Source organism: Impatiens glandulifera, chromosome 6 (genome assembly GCF_907164915.1).
Source record: "Impatiens glandulifera chromosome 6, dImpGla2.1, whole genome shotgun sequence".
In the NCBI taxonomy this organism is placed as follows: domain Eukaryota; kingdom Viridiplantae; phylum Streptophyta; class Magnoliopsida; order Ericales; family Balsaminaceae; genus Impatiens; species Impatiens glandulifera.
In genome coordinates, this window is record NC_061867.1 from 55,218,664 (window position 1) to 55,236,450 (window position 17,787).

At 30.4% G+C, this 17,787-nt stretch overlaps 3 protein-coding genes across 3 annotated transcripts; 2 read left to right on the forward strand and 1 right to left on the reverse strand.

Moving 5' to 3' along the window:
• The first annotated feature begins 2,511 nt into the window (after window positions 1-2,511).
• LOC124943934 (uncharacterized mitochondrial protein AtMg00810-like) lies at window positions 2,512-2,856 on the forward strand. Its single transcript, XM_047484390.1, has one exon. It carries the CDS (start codon window positions 2,512-2,514, stop codon window positions 2,854-2,856), a length of 345 nt encoding a protein of 114 aa, XP_047340346.1.
• Window positions 2,857-5,085: 2,229 nt separating this feature from the next.
• Window positions 5,086-5,661, forward strand: LOC124943935 (B3 domain-containing protein Os06g0112300-like). The gene is made up of 2 exons (XM_047484391.1): window positions 5,086-5,239; window positions 5,348-5,661. The coding sequence occupies exons 1-2, from the start codon at window positions 5,086-5,088 to the stop codon at window positions 5,659-5,661; spliced, it is 468 nt and encodes a 155-aa protein (XP_047340347.1).
• A 7,005-nt stretch (window positions 5,662-12,666) lies between these two features.
• On the reverse strand, window positions 12,667-17,302 carry LOC124941949 (protein NUCLEAR FUSION DEFECTIVE 4-like). Its single transcript, XM_047482342.1, has 3 exons — window positions 16,855-17,302; window positions 14,199-15,064; window positions 12,667-13,218 (listed from the first exon to the last, which is right to left on the reverse strand). Exons 1-3 carry the CDS (start codon window positions 17,161-17,163, stop codon window positions 12,732-12,734), a joined length of 1,662 nt encoding a protein of 553 aa, XP_047338298.1. The 5' UTR covers window positions 17,164-17,302; the 3' UTR covers window positions 12,667-12,731.
• Between the last annotated feature and the right edge of the window lie 485 nt (window positions 17,303-17,787).

Genomic DNA, 17,787 nt, shown 5'->3' on the forward strand with positions numbered 1-17,787 from the left:
ACCATCTCGGAAAGACAAAGAAGGTGGTTCAGGTGGTCGAGGAGCTCCTCGAGACAAAAGTCACATTCGCTGTTTTAATTGCAACGAGATGGGACATTACTCAACTCAATGTAGAGCAAAGAAGAACGATGTATCACACCTTACCTACGCAGACAACGTCGAACCAGCATTACTTATGGCAATCTCGGAGGAGATTCCGCCAATCAATATTGTCATGCTGAATGAAATGAAGCTGACTCCAAAAATGCTAGAAGCTAAGAACGATGAGACATCAAGATATGCTTCGTTCTTGGACAATGGCGTTATCAATCACATGACTGGTGATAAAGAAAAGTTCTTTGAACTAGACGAGGCAGTCACTAGAAAGGTGAAGTTCGAAGATGGTTCCACGGTATAAATTTGTGGAAAAGGTTCTATCATGTTCGAATGCAAAAATGGCGACCAATGCTTCTCGAGGGAGTTTTTTTCATTCCTTCTTTAAAAAGTAATCTAGTGAGTCTCAGGCAACTTACCGAGACAGGTCATAGGGTGGTAATGGACGGAGAAGCGCTTGAAGTCTTCTCTAAGAACCCTTCATGCCTTATCATGAAAGTGAGACGAACTCATAATCGACTATATCAAATTTGCTTGAAATTAGCAAAATCAGTTTGTCTTTTAGCTAATCTTGAAGATCCAGCATGGTTATGACATGCTCGTCCCGGTCATGTTAACTTCCAAGCACTAAAATCCCTTATAAATAAGGGAATGGCTGCTGGTGTTCCAAAAATTTCTCCTCCAAAACAACTTTGTCGAACATGCCTAGTTGCTAAACAAACAAGACAACCATTTGCGCTAGAAGCCAAGTTTCGAGCGAAAAAGGCACTCGAATTGTTGCACATTGACTTATGTGGGCCAATCACGCCATCAACCCCAGGAGGAAATCGATACTTCATGTTGATTATTGATGATAATTCCAGGTGGATGTGGCTCCATATGTTTAAAGCAAAGGACGAAGCATGCTCTTCGTTTTAAAAAACGAAGCAATTGGTCGAGAATGTGACCGGACTTTGAATCAAAGTTCTTCGTTCAAATATAGGAGGTGAATTATTCTCAAGGGAATTTGCAGAGATGTGTGAAGAAGTAGGGATAGAGCGACAATTCACCGCACCGTACTTTCCTCAACAAAATGGTGTGGTGGAGAGGCGTAATCGAACAGTGATGACCATGGCTAGGTCGTTGCTCAAAAGCATGGTAGTCCCGAGAAAGTATTGGGGGGAGGCAGTTCGTCATGCAATCTATCTTCTCAATCGGGTTCCAACCAAAGCTATTCGAGACAAAACTTCATTTGAGATGTGAACTGGAATGAAGCCACACCTAGCGCACCTTCATGTTTTTGGGTGTACTGCGCACGCCAAGGTGACCATTCCCCATCTAAAAAAGTTAGTCGTTTGTCTATTTAGGTGTCGAAGAAGGAAGTAAGGCACACACAGGTTGCTCGAACCACAAAAATGACAAGATCCATGTGAGTCGTGACGTTGTGTTCGAAGAAAGTACAGCATGTGATTGGAAAAATGAAAAGAGTGATCAACCCTTCAAATTTTACGAAGAGGTTAATCACGAGCATGTTAGAATTAGAACGATGATATTTGAGAGTGGATCGACAAAAGGACAGTCTACTTCAGAAATGTTTCAAGAGGCTGTCTCGAATCCTCCACAGCTCGAGCAAGTGACTGTAAAAACAAACCAAGTCGATGGTTTACCCACTCCATGGTCAGGTGGACACGTTGGGAGTGATGAAGGACCTGTTCGATACAAGAACATGACCGATATCTTGGAAGAAGCACCTCGAGTGACACTTGATTTTGAAGACTTGATGTTAGCACAGACGGAGGAACCTTCTTGCTACAATAAAGCGGCTGGACAACCAAAATGGGAAGAAGCTCTAACTAAAGAAGCCATCGAGAAGAATGAGACATGGTCTCTCGTCCCATTGTCAGTAGAACACAAAGTAATTGAACTCAAATGGGTATTTAAGCTCAAGAAAAACTCAAATAGTGAGGTGATCCAGCACAAAGCTTATTTAGTTGCAAAGGGATATGTGCAACGACAAGGCATTGACTTCGAAGAAACTTTCGCTCCAGTCGCTCGAATGGACACAATTCGAGTCATTCTTGCCTTGGCATCCAATTGTGGTTGAAAATATATCATCTCGATGTAAAGTCAGCTTTTCTCAATGGAGAACTGGAAGAGGAAGTGTACATCACTCAACCAGAAGGATTTAAAGCCACAGGGAAGGAGAATATGGTGCTTAAATTAATAAAGGCATTATATGGCCTAATGCAAGCTCCTCGTGCATGGAATCTAAAGTTGGAGAAAAGTTTGAAGCAAATGGGCTTCGAAAAGTGTACACAGGAGCAAGCGGTGTACACAAGAGGCAACGCTAATACCCGAATTATTGTTGGCATTTACGTGGATGATCTTATTTTAATAGGTGAAGATCCAAAGGGTGTCAAACTTTTCAAGAAGTAGATAATGGGGGAGTTCGAGATGAGTGATCTCGGATTGCTTTCATACTACCTTAGAATCGAGGTAGATCAGTTCAAAGGAGATGTCTCGATCAAGCAGACAACATATGCCAAAAAAGTGTTGAACCAATTTGGAATGCTTGATTGTAACTCAACAAAGGCACCAATGGAGCATAGAGCTCAACTCTATAAGGATCCCGAAGGACAACCGATTGATGCAATTGAATATCGAAGAGTCATTGGTTGTCTGCGCTATCTCCTTCATACACGGCCAGATCTTTCTTATGTTGTTGGTGTTGTTAGTAGATTCACGGAGAGGCCAACTGAGATGCATCATAAGGCAGTGAAGTAGGTACTTCGATACCTTCAAGGCACTATACACTTAGGTCTAGTGTTTCGAAAAGGAGGTGGTGACGATAAAATAGTGGGTTACTATGACAGTGATCTTGCAGGTGACCTAGATGACCGGAAAGTATGGGGGCATGGCGTTTTACATTAACGATAGTCTTGTTTCGTGGAACTCCCAGAAACAGAAGACAGTGGCAGTGTGTCAAGCACTTTGGTTGAAATCATTGTTGTTTGAACTAAGTGGTTCGAAACCTAAGGTAGTGAAGCTCTACGTCGACAACAAGTCTGCACTTGCACTCATGAAAAACTTAGTTTTTCATGGTCGTAGAAAACACATCGACACGCAATATCATTTCATTCGAAAGTGTGTTGAAGGAAGTCAAATCAAAGTAGAGTTTGTTCGAACGGATGAATAGAAGGCCGACATACTTACGAAGGCTTTTCTAGTATCGAAACTGGTGATGATGCGACACTTGATCGGTGTTCATAATCTCGAACCACGCCAGGACTAAGAGGGAGAATGTTGGATTATTCCTAGCTGTTACAACTTTTACAAATAAATGAAAGATCTGCATTAATAATAAAAAAGAGAAAGATAAAAACTCTTGTAATTGTTTTTTAGATATTAAATATTTTATAGAAATTTCTCAAAGTTTTGTGAGTAATTCTCTTCCTAGGCAAACAGTGTTGAACCAGCATATGCTGCAGCTAGCTAGTAAACACAAAAGGAAAACCTACAAGACAAAGTGTAAGTCGACGAATTAAATTAGACATTAAATTCATAAACTTATTCAAGTTTCTCATCTTAATTCGGATCAAGTGTTTCCAAATGGACACTCAAATGTAAAAACTCGAAAAGAACGGAGGAATATCAATGGAGTAGAAAATTGTAGTGGACCTAAAAATATTCATTTTGCTATTTTGTGATGGGTTTATGTTGGAATTAACATGAGTCGTGATAATCTTTAAATTAGAGTGTTTTTATGAGAAACGAAAATGAAAAATATTCCTTTTGTTTCAAAACATTGACATAAATAGTTTCATTTGAATGTGTGTACAATTTTAAATTGTAAGTAAATTAATGTTTTGCCACCAAAAATATTAGATATAGAAATGTTTAATAATTGTTAAGGAACATATATGAAGTCACAATAAATATTAAAATTTTATTATTAATATATATATCCTCCAACAATAATTGTTAAAATCTCGAGTTAACTCTTAAAATCTTACGATTTTATGATTTCACACATATGGTTAACGAGTCTTATTTTAAGTAAACTCTTAAATAGGTAAACTATTACGATTTTAAATTTACGATAATAAGATTTTACGAGTTTACGAGTTTATAAATAATTTCGATTTTACAATTCTATACGATTTTTACTTTTAAAAAACAAATTTAAATTAAAAATTAAAGTTATTATTTATTTAAATTAATTAATTTTGTAAATATAATTTTTATAGTGTTATTTATTTATTATTAATTTTTAATTAATTTTATATTAAAATATATAATTTCTTAAAATTGGTTAAATACAAAATACTTAATTATATATATAAATAATAATAATAATAATATATAACTATTATTTTTCAAATTAAACTCTTACAATTTCACGTAAATTCTATATTTTACAAGTTTACAAATGTCTAACAATTTTTTGCAAACTCTCGATTTTGACCGCCTTAATCTAGTGACTAATGCATGAAGGAAGCAAAATGTTTTCGTATTATACTCTACAATTTATTATACTTTTTTATTCTAAGATTAGTTTTACTGTAAATTTATGTACATGTCAAATTGAGGTACCAAATCAAACCTTTTGTTAGTAGGTATGATCTAGTATTGAAAAAGAGAAAGCCCATAAATAGGCTCTTTAGCATCTATGGTAAAGATTTTCTTCATAATCTACCTTTAATTGCACATTTTAAGAGAAATAAATGTCAAAATCTTTAACACTAGAAAAAACGAGTTATTTCATTGTAGGGTTAATAAATACTATTAGAAAATAGGTTATTTGTTCACTATAGGAGTTGTGATAGTTTCTATTAATTTAAAAAAAAAGAATGTTTGTTCCAAATGTTTATCAAATTTAAAGATTCTCAATATCAAAATGTCTAAAAGTTATCAAATTTAAAGATTTTCAATAGCATATTCAGTATATGTATTACAGTATAGATCCATGAAGGAGATCATGGCAACTGAAGATGCAAAAAACCGGACAACAACATGATTGTGGAATCTTTAGTGACTGATGATAAAATGGTCACATATATAAAGGAGTCAATACAATCATTTTCAGAAGCTATTATTAGGGAGGTGGAGATGGTTCAAACTCTTCCTCTATTAGGAAAACCTTTCTTTGAAGTGATAATCGGTCGAGGTAATCTTGCACCATTTTATCAATTGGTAATATTCTAAATTCTATATAATAGCTTATCTATATATATGTTTCATAATTCAATATAATTATGCAATTTCAATCTGCAAGATGTTCCGAAGGAAATGAATAGATTTTTACCCAAGGACAATGTTCGAGCCTTTTTGGAGCATGGTGGGAAGAGGTGGAAGATAGTTTATTATGGAAGTGACAAGATTAAAACAAGGTTTAATGGAAATTGGAAGACATTTGCTATCGACAACAATCTAAACTTGAAAGATGTGCGTTTGTTCGAGCTGATGGATGAGAGTAGAAGTCGTTGCATCATCTTTCGAGTAGAAATTCGGAAAGGAGCTCTTCCAATGATTTTGAAGCAGGAAAATGAAGATAAAAATTTTGATAACAATGTTATTATTATCGATTAGGAGTTCGTTTTTAGTTGATTTCTATCTTATTTTATTATTGTTCTGACTTAATTACTTTACATTTGATTGAAGGTACAATTTATTTAGAGATAATTAGTAATTATTGGATTTGTCTGTTTTTTCAATCTCAATTATATTTGAACTATTCTGGTTTTATTATTGATCTTTTATTACACTATTATTTATTTATATTGGTTAGATTAAATGAAAAAAAAGAGACACAAATCCATCAAGGTTCTTTTGAGAAGGAAAACCAAACTAATTATACCATTTATTTATATTTATGGATATAAATATTGCAAAACAAAGTTTAAAAAAGTATGGTTGTCATCACACATGAAATTTGATAAAAGCTTTATTAATCATTAAAATATCACAGATTATCTTAATCCGTTTAAAATAATATTTACAATGTTTTTTATTGAATTTAAATCATCAAAAATAAACTTAATACTACATAAATATATAATTAATCATGTATAAATATATAATTAATCATGGGATCCTAAAGTACATTTCAAACTTGAATAAAGACTAACTATCAATATTTTATAGAAATCGGAGACTCGAACACATTCATTTATGAAAAATGATTAAGTGGATTCAACGTCTCTTTCTACATCGGATAGAGAGAGAAAAGTAAAATTTTTTAAAAATTAATTATTTTTTTTGTTGAAAAAAGTTTTCTCGCTTGCTGCAATTCATCCCGTCTCCTTCGTATTCCTTTCTCTCTCGATGCTAAACGTGACTCTTCTTTTTAATTTTTTCGAACAAAAGGTTCTACAAAATCACTCCTCTGTTTGTACATTCGACCCCGGTCCAACTTTCGCGAAGCAAAACAAAGTTCTCATTCTCGTCGAAAATTGTAAGTTCTTAAGGACGAAATCGTAATTTGTCTTAGTGCTATAAATTTTTTTTCCATATGAACAAGGAAATTGATAACAAATATGAAAACAATACTTTGTTTTTAATATGAAAATATTTATAAAACTAATAACAATACTACAATCTTGTTTGTAATGAATATGAAACTCTTATAATATGTTATTGTTATATGAATGGTTATTTCATGTTTCTACCTTGCCATATTTTGCAGCATTGCCTCTAGTTTTAGACACAGTTTTACAGAAGATAAGGAACATATAATGGAGGAATGTCTGTTATTCTGTGATGTGGGTGTTCCTTGCCCATGTGGAGTATTTTTAAGACAAGAAGATGAGACAAGTCTGGATATGTCGGGTCAAACTAGTAACATCAACTCTTTGAAAGTCTTGTTTTTAAGAAATTCGTCTCATTTAAGTTGATAAATTGTTAAAATAATTTAGAATGCTTGGTTTAATGTTTAAATTAATACGGTTAAAATCTCGAGTTAACTCTTAAAATCTTATAATTTACGATTTCAAAAAAAGTTAACGAGTCTGATTTTAAGTAAACTATTAAATAAGTAAAAATCGATTTTAAATTTACGATAAAAATATTTTACGAGTGTATTATACAATAATTTCGATTTTACGATATTATACGATTTTACGTTTTAAAATATAAATTTATATTTAAAAATTAAAAAATAAAGTTATTATTTATTTAAATAAATTAATTAATCAAATAAATTTGGTAAGTATAATTTTTTATAGTGTTATTATTTAATATTATTTTTTAATTAATTTTATATTTAAATATATAAACTCTTAAAATTCGATAGGTATAAAATACTTAATTATATATATAAATAATAACAATAAAAATATATAACTATCATTTTTAAATTAAAATCTTATAATCTCAAGTAAATTCTAAATTTTACGACCTTACAAGTAATAAACGATTTTACGTAAACTCTTGATTTTGACAACCTTAGTACAAATACAATTTATAATTATAGCCATCAATTTGGGTTAGGCCCGTTGGGTTGGCCCGGCCCGTCAAATAATTTAGACGGTTGAGTTGAAATATTAGCAACCCATTAAGAAGTGGGCCTACACAGGCCAGCCCGTTCGGATAGCGGGTCTAGGCGGGTCGGACTTGAGTTGGCCCGCCGGTTGTCCAAAAAAAATCTAATTATAGCCTTATAGGCATACCGCATATGTCATTATACCGCATAACCTTAATTTTTTTCTCTTCTGGGCAGCATTGCAATAGACATTGAAGAGAAAAGCGATGAAAGAGAATGATTTGACATGGATTATATATTGATTGATGATATTTAAAGAATATTGACTTTACTGAAAATTTTATTTTATGAATTTTTAAAATTTTAGTTACTTTTTTAACTATTTGATCAATTAATATGTAACGATAGATAAGACTCTCGTTTGTTATTTATTTCTTTAAGACTTTCTCCTTCTTTTGCTAAAATGAACTATGTTCTTATTTAAATCACGATCTAGAATCTTTTCACAACCTAAAAATTTTGTTTCCATCTTTTTTTTTTTCCTGTTTATTTTTGTGTCCGTTATATATATATATATATATATATATATATATATATATATATATATATATATATATATATTTATTTGTTTCAAAATATGCATAACATTGATATTGAAAATTTTATTTATTTAGTTTTATATTTATTTATATCAATTTGATTTATTTTAAAATAATTTAAAATTTAATTAATTAATTTGAAAATGGTTGATACACCGTTCTAAACTAATTATTATTATTTATAATGAGTCTGTGTATGGATTATTAAAAATCAAATATTGGATCAGGACTATTTTAAAATTATAAATTATGGTTTTGAAAATCCATGATCAAACAAGCCTTATGGTTGTTTTAGGTCTGGTTTGATTTGAGTTGTTTGACAAACGAATAAATTATTAGAAATATTTCATTATTAATTCCTTTAGGGTATAAGTAAAATCCACTACGTCTAAATTGAATCGAATTGTCCTAAACCGAACCAAAACCAACCAAATTGAATGACCGATGAAATCGGTAAATTGAACCTCATGGTTCAGTTGATCGTTTTAACAGCGATCGAACCATCAAACCGACAAACCGGTCATGGTTAAAATTTAAAAAGTATACATTATTTGATTACAATATATAGTTGATACATAAACATTGTCTTTTAATAATTAAAATTTTAACCATTAAACTAAAATATATATATCCTTTTTATTTATTTCAAAACAAATACATATTGATATTAGTTTTTCAAAATAAATTTAAGTATAATTGGATTATATAGCAATAATTTTTTGAGAAGGAATAAAATCAATGGAATTGACCAAACTATGAATGAAAATTGAATTTTTTTTCAAATCGATTTTAGCAATTTGGTTGTACATTTCGATACAGCTTTACTCTAAATTCCTCAACTAATCATATCAATTAAAATCATAATCCAATATACTAAAATAGGAGCTATATTCTTATATTTTAAACTATATTCAAAAGAAAATTAGTTTCTTTTATGAAAAAGCATGAAACATTTGTTTACATATTTATTAGTGACATCTAAACATTACAAAATAACCACATTTCTTAATTATTTTTCAAATAATCTTATTTGACGTGTTATTAAATATATGTATGTTATATGACTAAAAATATTATTAATTATATATTTTAATTAATAATCTAAATAATGTGAATGATAATAAATTATTTTAACTAAAGAAACACACTCGTATTCAACCATTGTAATATTTGTCAGAAATATGAAACATATAAATTTTTTTATTAAAAAGTATCTCATTAAATAATTATTATTTTTATAATTTAATTATATTATTATTAAAAAAATTAATAATTGTTTTTTAAATTTAAGAATTAAATTAAATTTACACATACTTTTCACCAAAATTTTGACAACATTGAATGAATTTAACTTTTCGTTTAACCTAATATGCTAACCTAATTTTAAAAGGCAATAACAAAAATCAATAAAAATATCAACAAGGAGGCGGCTACCCGGAGGAGGCGGCCATCCCAAGAAGAAAAATGAGGACGAAGAGAACGGAGAAACGATCGGCCGTCTATAGCCTAGCGCGCACTGACAATGACAAAGATATAAAGAAAAAAAGACTAGAAAACGAGACTGAACCTACAAATGGAAGGTACAAACTTGAATTTTAGTTTATCTCGAATTTTCAAATCTTAAATAGGTGTGTTTTAATGGAAATCTAATTGACGAGATTTGGAATTGAGGTTGAGATCTTGAAATTGATAGGTTATTAATGTGACATTGAATAACAAATTGACTGTTTTGAGATCCTCTAAAGTTTCTTCTTCGGCTTTTGCATTGTAGTTTTTTTATGTATTTTTTTTTGTTTCTCACCTTATTGAAATTTTCATTATTGTATTAAGTGCATTTTTTGTTCTGTTTTCTCACATTTGATTTGGCTTGCAAACCTTTTTTGATTCAATTGTATATCTGTAAATTACATAGATTTTTTAATTTGTGAATGTAGTGGTAGCCTTTCGAAGATTACGAAATCAATCATTGAGGAAAAAAGTAATCTATCAGATTCAGGAGCTATGCTAAACAACCACAAGAGGAAACCTGAAAACTCAAGGACTAATGCATCAAGGAAGCAACAGGTTTTCTTAATATCCTCAACAATTTATTATGATTTTTTATTCTAAGATTAATTAGATGTGATTGAGGCACCAAATCAAACTTTTTTTTAATATGTATGATCTAGTATTGAAGAAGAGAAAACCCATAAGTAGGCTCTAAGCATCTATAGTAAAGATTTTCTTCATAATTTACATCTAATTGCACAATTTAAGAGAAATAAATATCAAGATCTTTAACACTATAGATAAAATGGGTTATTTCATTGTGGGGGCAGTAAATACTATTAGAAAATGGGTTATTTCCCTATAGGAGTTGTGATAGTTTCTACTAATTCAAAAAAAAAATTGTTTGTTCCAAAAGTTTATCAAATTTAAAGATTCTCAATATCAAAATATTTAAAAGTTATACAAAACTTTAAAGATATGTTAAGAGCTTATTTATGTAGTTTTTAAATTTCTACAATAAACTATTTTCTCATTTCTTTCAACATAACATATTCAATACATGTATTACAGTATAGATCCATGAAGGAGATCATGGAAACCGAAGATGTCAAAATATCGGAAAGCAACATGATTGTGGAATCTTTAGTGACTGATGATAAAATTGTCATGGATATAAATGAGTCAATCCAATCATTTTCAGAAGCTACTATGGAGATTGTTCAAACTCTTCCTCTATTAGGAAGACCTTTCTTTGAAGTGATAATCGGTCAAGATAATCTTGCACCATTTTATCAATTGGTAATATTCTAAATTCTATATAATAGTTTATCTATATATATGTTTCATAATTCAATATAATTATGCAATTTCAATCAGCAGGATGTTCCGGAGGAAATGAATAGATTTTTACCCGAGGACAATGTTCGAGCCTTTTTGGAGCATGGTGGGAAGAGGTGGAAGATAGTTTATTATGGAAGTCAGAAGAATAAAACAAGGTTTAATAGTAATTGGAAGACATTTGTTATCGACAACCATCTAAACTTGAAAGATGTGTGTTTGTTCGAGCTGATGGATGAGAGGAGCAGTCATTGCATCATCTTTCGAGTAGAAATTCGGAAAGGAGCTCTTCCAATAACTGTGAAACAGGAAAATGAAGCTGAAAATGTTGGTAAGAATGTTATAATTATCGATTAGGAGTTGGCTTCTAGTTGAATTCTATTTTATTTTAGTATTGTTCTGACTTAATTAATATACTTTTGTTTGTTTGGAGATACAGTTTATTTAGAGAATTAATATTGTATGGATTTATCTTTTTCATTTATCAATTATATTTGAACAATTCTAGTTTTATTATTGATCTTTTATTACATTATTATTTGTTTATATTAGTTAGTTTAAATGAAAAAAAGAGATACAAATTTGTCAAGGTTATTTTGAGAAAGAAAAACAAACTAATCATTATCATTTATTTATATTTATGCAATTATGATATATAAAGGCTGCAAAAACAAAGCTAAAAAATATGGTTGTCATCACACATGAAATTTCATAAAAGTACTATTATTTCCTAAAATATCATAGATTATCTTAATTAGTTTAAAATAATAATTATAATGTTTTATATTGAATTACAATCATAAGAAATAAACTAGTACTACATTAATATATAATCATGGTATCAAAGTACCATACAAACTTGAATAAAGACTAATTAGAATCCATTTTTAAATATTAGAGACTAGAACACAATCATTTTTTTAAAATATTAGAGACTAGAACACAAATTTATTTTTTCTTATGAATATACAATATAATTTTGTAATAATCAAATAACTATCAACTAATTTTTTTTAAAAATAATTAATGTATATTAAAATGATAAGAATCATTTAATCACAACGATATGATATAAAAAAATTACTCAATAGGTTATTGAGCTCGTAGATTATCGAAAAAAACGATTAATTTCTCGATCGACTCTTTCGGACTTTCGGAACGGAATACGGAAAGTGTCATAATAATAGCATTATTAATGATACGCATTAAAACTTTTTTTCAAAAAAAAATATACGAATCAGACGACTACAATCATTGAAAGTTCGACGATTTCTCTCAAACTAGATAGTTTAGCAAATAAATAATTTAGTTGGTATCAAAATTATGTATATTTTTCATATCAGTCGCATCAATTCAACATTCTCAGTAACTACGATTCAGACGATTATGATTCGGACGATTACGATCATTAAAAGTTCGACGATTTATCTCAAACTAGATAGTCTAGTAAAAAATAATTTAGTTCGTATCAAAATTATGTAGATTTTTCATATCAGTCGCATCAATCCAACGTTCTCAGTAACTACCCAAAAACTCGGGATCACATAATGAATCTAAGTGATAGATCACAAAAAAACTTTAAATACTAGTCATTCCGAAAATACAAAAGTAAGTTAATTGTTAATTCAACATTCTCGAGACAACTACGATAACTATTAACCATAACCTTTTTCCATGCACATTCGAGAATTAAAATAAACAATTATAATTCAACAATTTTATATTAATAGTTAATGTCATATTATAAACTCCTTTTAATAAAAGATAAATGAACTTCTTTTTCTTTCGACAAGATGATAAACATGTTTGGTTCTTACAAACAACAACCAACTACTCAAAATTCCTAACATCGACAACAATCCCCAAACCACAAAAGTCATCGTATAACATCCCCTACCCATACAAACCATCGATGTTTCCACGCCAACAAACATCGCCTTCAAAAAGCTCGACCCTTGTATATTTGCATCGTACACCACTGCCGCCAACAAACCCAACATAACCGAGCCCATTGGTATATTAGTTATCAAAAGATTATGGTTCACACCGGCACTGTTCGGACCAAACAACTCAGAAGTCACAGACACCGCCGCGGCGAACACGAATCCAGAGCTCAGCCCTACAATCGCGGTCGCCACACATAATACTACTTTACTCCCGGATATTATCAAAATTAAGAATGCAAACGGTAATGGGACTATTGACATTGCTAGCCATCCTGTCCTCGAAAAATACATCTTACTGCAAACATTGTCAATTACATCGTTCAAATCATTAGCGAACACAACAAAACAAAATAATAAATGACAGATTGGTAATAACACAACAAAACAAAATAATAAATGACAGATTGGTAATAGAACATTAAATATGCACAGCAAACTATGTTATTTTCAAATAATCGGGTAGATTATTTGATTTGAGTTGTTTGACAAGGAATTAATGATTAGAAATATGTCATTATTAATTCTTTAGGGTGCAAGTAAAATAGACTGAACTGTCTAAAACTAAATTGAATTGGTCATAATCGAACCCAAACCAACCAATCAAATTGAATGACCGACAATTTATGAAACCGGTAAATTGTTTACCCAACAATTCAGTTGATCGGTTTAGTGATGATCGAACCATCAAACTAACTAACATTAAAAATTATACATAAAATGTCTTTTAATAATTAAAATTTTAACCATTAAACTACAATATATATACCCTTTTGTTATTTATTTTCAAAACAAATATACATTTATCAAAGTAAATTTCATGTATAATTGTATTATTTAGCTATAGATTTTTTTAGGAACAAACAAAATCCATTGAATGGATCAAACCGGTCGAATTGATATTCTAACCGATCAAACAACCGAAACCGAATATTTCAAACCGATTTTGTTGTTCATCTCGATATACAGAGTATAGATTTAACATAAATTTCTCTGTTAATCAGATCAATTAATAAAACATTAAATAACTAATTGTGTTTCTTTTCTAAAAACATGACACATTTGTTTACATGTTTATTAGTGTCATCTAAGCACAACAAAAATATTTAACACAATCTGACAAAAGCATTACAAAATAACCAAAGTTCTTAATTATTTTTCAAATAATCTTATTTAATGTGCTATTGAAAAATATATTATTGAGGTTTATTTGAATGTTATATGACTAAAAAATTATGTGGATGAATAAATCATTTTAACTAAGGATTTGAAACTTACTCTCGCAAAATGTCAGGCGTGGCCGAGAGAAGGCGACCGAAGAACGAACATGCCGAGTAAAGAGCAACAACGGAGGTCGTACTCGTACCATACCCCAACGATTGTGCTATTTGTCCGATGTTATTACTATAAACCAATCCAACAGTCCCCCCACAGAAATACGAAACATAGTAAAGCCAAAAATCGGTTCGACTAAGAAGCCTCTTACTCGAATGCTCATCCCCAAGCATCACCAATTGATCTTTCTCCACGACACAATCACAACACCCCTCTTTCTTCTCTTCCAAAAGAAACCCGTCATTAATACCCTCGTTAGTTTCTATCAACTCCTTATGAACATCAAAATTACCCATATCAATCAAGTTAAAGCTCGATGGAGAACCACGACCGATAGAGCTTGTTTGGATTATCCACGGAGTAAACAACGGGAGAAGAAGGAGAATTATCGCTCCAGCGAGTAATGCGCGAGCGATGGATGAGGTAGTTTCAATTTGGTCGAGGATTAGTAGATAGAGACCAGTTATAACAGCTAGAACGTTGAGAAAAAGGAAGATGAGAGAATCGCGACGAATGGCTTGTGAGGAAAGTGGTTGGATATTTGAGGGTTGATGGAGAATTATTGGGAGAACGGAAATGAGGGAGATGATGAGAGGAATAATCGCGTTGAGGAGAAGATAAAGAGTGTAGTTTCCGGATTGGATTGAATCTGCTATGAGATTGTATAGAGCTGCACTTACTCCATTGAAGCTGATGCTGAAAGCTAGAGCAAGAGGTCTATTGTCTGGGAAGTTCTTGATGCATAAAACATAGCATATTGTGTTGAACCAGCATATGCTGCAGCCAGCTAGTAAACACAAAAGGAAAACCTACAAGACAAAGTTAAGACCGAAGTAAATTAGAACTTATTCAAGTTTCTCATCTAAACTCAGATCAAGTGTTTTCAAATGGACACTCGAAATGTGAAAACTCAAAAAGAACTTAGGAGTACCAATGGAGTAGAAAAGAGTAGAAAATTGTAGTTGACGTAAAAATATTCATTTTGCTATTTTGTAACATGGGTTTATGTCGGAATTAACATGAGTCATGATCATTTTAAATTGATCGAATATGAAGATTATATACAAGTAGTTTCATTTGAATGAGTGTACAATTTTAAATTGGAAGTAAATTATTGTTTTGTCACCAAAATATTAGATATAGAAATGTTTAATAATTGTTAAGGAACATATTTTGAAGTCACAATAAATATTAAGATTTTATTATTAATATATATATATCCTCCAACCGTCAAAATAATATTTTCAGCAACCTTTCAATGGAAATGAATGGGAGATAGATTTAGATAGGTGAACAACTTGCAACCACACATCAAATAACTCACTTTTTTTTATTAAAATAAAAATAATTGTGATATTGGTGAAAATCTCAATAATTTAAGAAATAATTAATTATAAAATAAATATCATGATTCATAAAATAATTTGAATTACAACACTTATATATTAAATAAATGAAGCTAAAATTAAACTATAATATTATTATGATCCAAAATTTCAAAATTTTAATTTTATAATTATATCATTAGAACTCAGGCCCACTAGTGGCATAAGTATTTAAAGTCTTTTGTTTTAGATTAAAAGTATTGATTGATTTTCATTAAGAATTCCCTTATTTAAAAAATATAATTAATTTTCTTTTATAATATACTTTTAATTTTGAATCAATACCAATATTTATTAGAACTCAAAAAGTATCTGGGTATAAGATATTCATTTCACACTAAAATGGCATAAGATGTTCATTTCACACTAAGTATCGAACTAAGATGAAATTAGGGTTATAACTAGGAATGGCAATTATAATCTGAATTGCTCCATATTAACGGTTTTACCACGGTTTGATCGATAGTTAACCGATAATAGGACGGTGAGGGTACTAAAAACAAAATTCACAACTAAAATGGAGCAAGATAATAAATGCATTCCGACCCATTGTCATTCCTAATTATAACTATAGAAGTTCTTCCTAAAATTCAAAAAAAAAAAAAAAAAAAAAAAAAAAAAACCCTCAATTTTCTATACCAAATTAAATGAATAGTATCCAATGACTTTTTTTTATTGTTGTGAGAACTGAGAAACAGATAAAATCAATAAATGAGCAAATTGAAGAACCTTCATGTTCTTCAATCACAATCAAATAAATTATTGTTTTTCTAAGCTTAGTAATCAAAGCACCAAACACAAGTAGAATAATTCAGATAATTTCTAAGCTTAGAATCTAAGCAAAACAGAGATGAAGTAACAATTCAGTTCATAATCAGATTACATTCATATTCCTTTAATTTCTAACCTTAGAAGCTAATCAATACAGAAATGAAGTAACAATTCAGTTCATAATCACATAACATTCCTATTCCTTTAATTTCTAACCTTAGAATCTAATCAAATACAAAGATGAAGGAACAATTCAGTTCATAATCAGATAACATTCCTATTCATTTCATTTCTAAAGCTTAAAAGATAAGCAACATCAGTTCAGAGATGAAAAACTCAGATTCAGTTCATAATCAGATGATTCAGACAAAATCGAAGCAAATATAGTAAACATTTCGAAAAATAGATGAATAGATTCAATTTAAGAGAGGAATAAGACAAACCGCGAAGTAAGGCAAGGATATAACCCTAATAATGACGAGCCATTGAAGACCATAGCCAAATAATCCCATAAAAGCAGCGATGAACAAGACAATCCAAAGAGGTGAATGTAATAAGAAGATTCCTGAACACCAACCGAATAACTTCCCCATATCTGACGCAACAGCCAAGTAATTAAGTTGTAACTGCGATATTTCCATAACTGATTTCAGATTTGATGAATATGATGAGAAATCGATGTTTGTTCCTGTAAATGCTTGAATCCATGTACTCGATACTAAAACCATCCACTTCCTTGATTGTTCATCCATTTCTGTAAATCAATGCTTGAACTCGAGAGTATTGATCGGCGTCGGAGGAGATTTTCCGGCGAGGTTTTACATAGTTCGCCGGAATGGGAACTTCTAACGGCCAATCTAGAGAGAGAGAGGAGAGAGAACAGTTACAGAACGTGTGTTCTATGCTACCAAGTAACCAATCCAAAGGCATTAAATTACTTTGGAGATAATTTGTATTTTGAGCCTTACAGTTTCATTTTATTTTAATTTAACTTCTTTATATTATTTTAATTTTATATTATACCCTTTAATTAATAAAATCATTATAATTTGATCTCATGTAAATGAATAGACTATTTTTTAATATTTATTTTAAAATGTTAAAATTTATATTAATAATGTTACAGAAAAATGACTCATTTTCAATTAGGGATGTAATTGAATAAATTTATTTGCGAGATATTTGAATCCCAACTCAGTAAAAAGGTTGTTAGTTAGTCTTAAAGAGTCATGTTTGAGCTCGTTTACAAGTTTAAAATTAAAAGAGTCAAGTTTGAACTTTTAAATATTCGGTTCGTCAACTCACGAACATGTTCGTTTAAAGGCTCGTAAACATATTCGTTTAAAATTTTAATATAAACAATTTAAATCAAGAAA

What these genes read in the sequence shown, in the direction of transcription:
- LOC124943934 (XM_047484390.1), top strand. Translation starts at nt 2,512, where the DNA reads ATGGGGGAGTTCGAGATGAGTGATCTCGGATTGCTTTCATACTACCTT.
- LOC124943935 (XM_047484391.1), top strand. Translation starts at nt 5,086, where the DNA reads ATGATTGTGGAATCTTTAGTGACTGATGATAAAATGGTCACATATATA. An exon ending in TGAAGTGATAATCGGTCGAG is followed by an intron (nt 5,240 to 5,347) that starts GTAATCTTGCAC and finishes TCAATCTGCAAG; the next exon opens with ATGTTCCGAAGGAAATGAAT.
- LOC124941949 (XM_047482342.1), bottom strand. Translation starts at nt 17,163, where the DNA reads ATGGATGAACAATCAAGGAAGTGGATGGTTTTAGTATCGAGTACATGG. An exon ending in TATCCTTGCCTTACTTCGCG is followed by an intron (nt 15,065 to 16,854) that starts GTTTGTCTTATT and finishes TTTGTCTTGTAG; the next exon opens with GTTTTCCTTTTGTGTTTACT. An exon ending in ACGCCTGACATTTTGCGAGA is followed by an intron (nt 13,219 to 14,198) that starts GTAAGTTTCAAA and finishes CAATGTTTGCAG; the next exon opens with TAAGATGTATTTTTCGAGGA.